The sequence below is a fragment of the Leuciscus leuciscus genome, assembly GCF_965113295.1.
Source record: "Leuciscus leuciscus genome assembly, chromosome: 3".
In the NCBI taxonomy this organism is placed as follows: domain Eukaryota; kingdom Metazoa; phylum Chordata; class Actinopteri; order Cypriniformes; family Leuciscidae; genus Leuciscus; species Leuciscus leuciscus.
This window is the reverse complement of record NC_138727.1, coordinates 27,130,467-27,135,593: the sequence shown is the minus strand read 5'-3', so window position 1 is coordinate 27,135,593 and position 5,127 is coordinate 27,130,467. Positions and strand designations below refer to the sequence as shown.

Sequence of the window (5,127 nt, the reverse complement as noted above, 5' to 3'; positions counted from 1 at the left end):
TTACTTTGTTAGCGCATATTACTAGTCTTGTGGTGAAAAATTAATCCGTGCAAGTTAATACACAGGAAAAATGGTTGGTCATGGTAATCTTTAATCAAAGTCTGAAAAGCGACTTCCGGTCTGGAAATGGCGTTTCTTTTCTGATGACGTCAGTTTGACGTCAGTTTGACGGCTTAACCACTCCTTAAACCGTCTGCTATGAGCAGAGATGGACAGGAGGAGTCTGTTCAATATTCCCTTTCACTTGGAAATACGTCACAACAGTGGAGAAAAGTCGTTTTGCAACTTCCGGTTCACGGGGACTTTAAAAAACATTAATACAACTCTTTGCTTTACAAAAACTGTTTATTACACTAAAACAAGACACAAAATAGGATATTTCATTTACCCCTACAGTAGTCATAATAGTTATTTCTTTATTTTTATTCTGTATTTTTACAGACCTAAAACCATGAGGCTTCAAAGTATGGATTGGAAGTAAATTACCAAAGACACAAACGATTTTGAACATTTATACATTTGTGTGTTGCAAAAGCAGAAGTCTATCTTCTTTAAATAAAGAATCACCTTTATTTATGCTTTAATTTCTTTAAAACAATCTGGTGACCTGCATTATTTCTGTGATTACATGATTAGTAATATTGCGAGAGGTTTCCTCACACGTATAAAAACTCTTTAGATGTCTTTGTGACAAACACAACATCTTCACTTAAAAGACTTTTTTTAAATGTATGGCCGATCCTTTTTCTTCTGACAAACTTACATTTCATATTAATTACCTGAGGCGTTTAACAACCACATATAGGGAATGCATGTTAATTAAATGTTCGAGAAAGCTAATATTGGTGTAATCTCTGAGAGGTCTCACCCCCAGATGCAAAACTATGCGTTGGGATAATCCAGACATAGCTTTACTAAAAGAAAATATTATGGAAGTCATTTTCAAACTGTGCGTAGGCTATGCTTCAACATGTAATTATACAATATTTTATATATTAATATCATGGTTCCATGTTGTTTGTTTGTTTGTTTGTCTGTTTGTTATTAACTAATACCTTTATCTTTTAACTAACACTTCAACATCCAGAACAAAATTAAAGAGATGTATGAGCTAAGGATGTTCTCTGACCCCAAATAAACGGATAATGGAATGTTCACAATCTACAATATACAGTTAGATATTCTCCTACTTAGTATGTGTAATAGTTGTGCTTAATTCTTTGGGTGTATTTTTACACACCCTATGGACTAACTTTAAAACATAATCTTTATACACGAATCACACATGTCCTTATAATCCATGTAAGATTCAAAAGACCAAATCACTAAGAAAAGAGCCGTTTATAATAAATACACAAAAGTTTTCCAAATGATGGATTTATTACTCCGCTAGATTTAGTCATCTTGTTCAGATAGCACAACGCTGTTTCACATGTTGTATGTTGGACTGTATGTGTTTTAGGTGAAGACGTTTCTTTGAGAGCTGAAATAAATGACAATTAAGAATTTAAGTGATAGTCTTTCTGTCTGACTAAATTGATACTTCATTTAGTGCAACTTTCCCTCTATCTACGAATTACACAAAGTGCATGCTGTTTTACACTTAAACTATTACAACAGAATCACATCTAACTATTGCACTGAGAGAGGCATATTCATCCAAGCTCGAGGCTGTTAAAGTTCCACACTTTGGTAAAACCTAAATTCTAGAGGTCAATTGGGTTAAAAGTAAATGCATCATCATGAGGCATTTTAAAACAAATACAGAAAAGCCACTATAGTGACCAGTTTTAGCGTGTGAATTGACATTTTACATATTACGCTGTTTACATCTTGTTTTTGTACAGTTTTTGTTCATATAGGAATGTATGAAAAACATGAACAAATATTGCATAAAGATAATTAAATGACGGTCCTTCAAGTATGAGAGTGACTAAACAAATCATATTTATTTTAGAACATCTTTCTGCTATGTCTACGAAACATTGACGTGAAAGATGAGTATTACACTTCAAACTCGTCTAACTATTACACTTATTTTGTTATTATTACACGGTTATTTTGTGTGTGTGTCACTAAACAACATGGTTAAGCTAATTAATTATAGTTGATGCGTGGTATTTTTACGTGAAAGGAGGAAAAGGAATATTTAACATGTAAAAATAAAAATATTTTAACCTATCGTCAATTTCAATTGTTAGATAAATCATCTAACAATCAACAGTTATATGTGAAACAATTAGAGTTGGTGTAAATTTGCACATCCAAAAACTGTTGTTACTTGGATGATAAATATCTTCACTTTATGATAGGAAAGTACGTACAGCGCCTTTGACCAATCCTCTACATATGGGACACTTGCGCAGAGAAGGCGCACATTCTTTGCACACAACTAGGTGACCACAGGGCATGAAGACAATGTTCACTTCCTTATCCATGCAAACTTTGCATGTGCGCTCCTCTTGAAGTCTTCTTAACTGTTCCTCCATAGGCAAGTCTGAAAGATCTTGACTGGGTGATGCAGCTTCATTTGTCTGGGTCATCAGTTTTCTCAGCAGGCAGACATCATTCTTCTTGATCCAGTTGCGGAAGACTTCTGCTGCTGCATTTCCTTTCGACAGGACTAACTCAATGAGCTGCCCTGTCTGCTGCTTGACTATAGTGCAGTTACGAATAATGTCATACTCTTTCTGTGAGATGACGTTCTCCTCTAGAAGATGGTCCATTAAGCTCTGCACGCTTTTTAGCTGCTGTGAGATGACATGATGATGTTTCTTAAGAAAAGTAAAACCATCTGATGCCATTTCCTCAGCAAGAAGCTCTCGCTCCTCCTCTCTCTTCTCATCTTCTGCACTTAGTAAATCAGACACCAACTCTTGAACGGTTTTGTAATTTTCTCCACTTGCGAGAATTTTGCTCTGCACGGTTTGCTTCACCAGGCCACGCTCAAATCCCATCTCTAAAGCAGACTTCACCACAGGATTGTTCATCATCACTGCATCTTCTGAACGGTCTTCTCCAGGATCCAGGTGTACAACAGCTGGATCAACAAATTCTCTCGAGTTACTGTCTCCATTAGTCAATAGCTGTTCAAATAGTCTTGGAAATCTTGCTTGAATCTGATGAACAAACTCTTGGCCCTTTTCTTGCAACAGGTATTCACATCTTGGAAACCACTTGGCATGCTCTACCCATGGATCATCACCAGACTCCCAACATCTGAGTCCACCATCACAACAAAAGCACTTCACGTCATCACGACGACCAACATAGTAAAAACCAGCCTTAGCCAATTGGTCTGGTCGAACAGTTATTCTTGAGGGCCAGTAGACAAATGTGAGCAACCTTTCTTCACACTGTTGCATTGCCGAGTTAGATACATTGGAAAGGTCGCCGCCAGATAAAGGTACATTATCTGCACGGTCACCTCGAACAAAGGGGCAGTTGGGGTAATGCCTCTGGTGCTCTGATACTGCCCGATCTCCCGGTTCCCAGTTGCTAAGCTGGCCTCCACAACTGAAGCAAGCCACTCTGTCGCCCTGGCCAAGGTAGTAGAAACCACTTTTGGCAAGCTCGGCTGGACTTATTGGTGCAAGAGTCCAATTCTGAAAGGTGTCAAGGCGTTCCTGTTCCCGACGCATGTCAGGACTGTGACAAGCCGGAGGTCGCTGGTGAGACATATCCTGGTGAGACATATCCAGGTTTAAGTAACCCACCAGCTCCTCCATTTGGTCTGAAACGGATGCCGTGGTGGTCGATGTTACGGGTGTTGCAGGGGCTGTAGGATGGCTACGTTGCGAAACGGGAGAAAAGGCAGGGTGTGAGGACGACAGGAGGTTTTGTCCGGGTTGTGTGCAAAGTCCTGAAATATTTATCAGGACAACAGCTCACTCCGCCCCGCTGGAGGGGTTGTCATCATGACGCCGTAAACTGCTGTAGGCCTATAGGATTACATATAATGCCACATTGAATCAGAAGTAGCGTCATGGAGAAGTTATGCATATGCCACCGGAGAGATGTCTATAATTACACCAAAATTTGATATATAAAAATATACATATATTTTTAAAACATAGCCTACAGTATGCATGGGTGAATTGTACGTCATAAGATCTGTAACAAGCATGTAGAAAGTAGTTAGGATGTATTTCATTTTGCCTAGGCTTTAAGTTAATTTTACCAACTATTAAGATGTTAAAGTTCATAGACCTTTAGCACATTCAAATGTATTGAGTTAAAATGAAAACGTGATATCAATATCGCATTACCGAATTCATGGGTGTTTAATAGCTTCAATAGTTATCAAGCACCAGCTGATTTAAGTTTTTCTTCAAACAAAAGTAATTTTCTGACAAATCATTGTACACATACCCATGTGTTTTGTTGTATGCACAGATTTTGAGGGTCGCTTATAGAAAGATGTGTCCTTTGTTTCGCGGTATTTTTTAAAACATAGATCTACATAGATGTTTTACACGATAAGATATGTCAGAGAACCTTGTACGACATTCTATATCCGCATAAAGGGTTCAAATGTAAAATATACATTTTAGCGCTATTTAAAAACTAGGACGGTATAATAATATAATGTAAATGTCTCACGTGAAGATGATGGTTTAAACCATAATTTTATCAAATCAAGTCAATTCATGTGAATACTGTCGTATATGAACAAAGAGAAGACCTAGAGTTCACTAACATCACAGCTAACTGTAGGAAACAGATATCCGGGGGAAAGTGTAAAGAAAACGCCATACAAAACATTACAATCACACCCGACATACCCATACAAAACAATACAATCACATATGATAAGTGTTACGCTAGTGATGATAAAAATTGTTAAACAATTTCAAAACAGGGTGTTTCAGAAGAAATGTTTCAGAGTCGGTATGCTCCGGTGAAAACTGTCTGAACTTTGATGAGGCCGACAACAATATAGGGCTGTTAAACATGCGGTAGAATAACAATGTTCAATATAAACAAGAATCCTGCTCTAATGGATGACAAATTTACACCAACTCTAATTGTTTCACATATAACTGTTGATTGTTAGATGATTTATCTAACAATTGAAATTGACGATAGGTTAAAATATTTTTATTTTTACATGTTAAATATTCCTTT

At 37.2% G+C, this 5,127-nt stretch overlaps 1 protein-coding gene across 1 annotated transcript; it reads right to left on the bottom strand.

Annotated features, from left to right (window-relative positions):
• Positions 1 to 2,122: 2,122 nt before the first annotated feature.
• Positions 2,123 to 3,801, bottom strand: LOC309495288 (baculoviral IAP repeat-containing protein 2-like). Its single transcript, XM_082164957.1, has one exon. It carries the CDS (start codon positions 3,726 to 3,728, stop codon positions 2,304 to 2,306), a length of 1,425 nt encoding a protein of 474 aa, XP_082021083.1. The 5' UTR covers positions 3,729 to 3,801; the 3' UTR covers positions 2,123 to 2,303.
• Between the last annotated feature and the right edge of the window lie 1,326 nt (positions 3,802 to 5,127).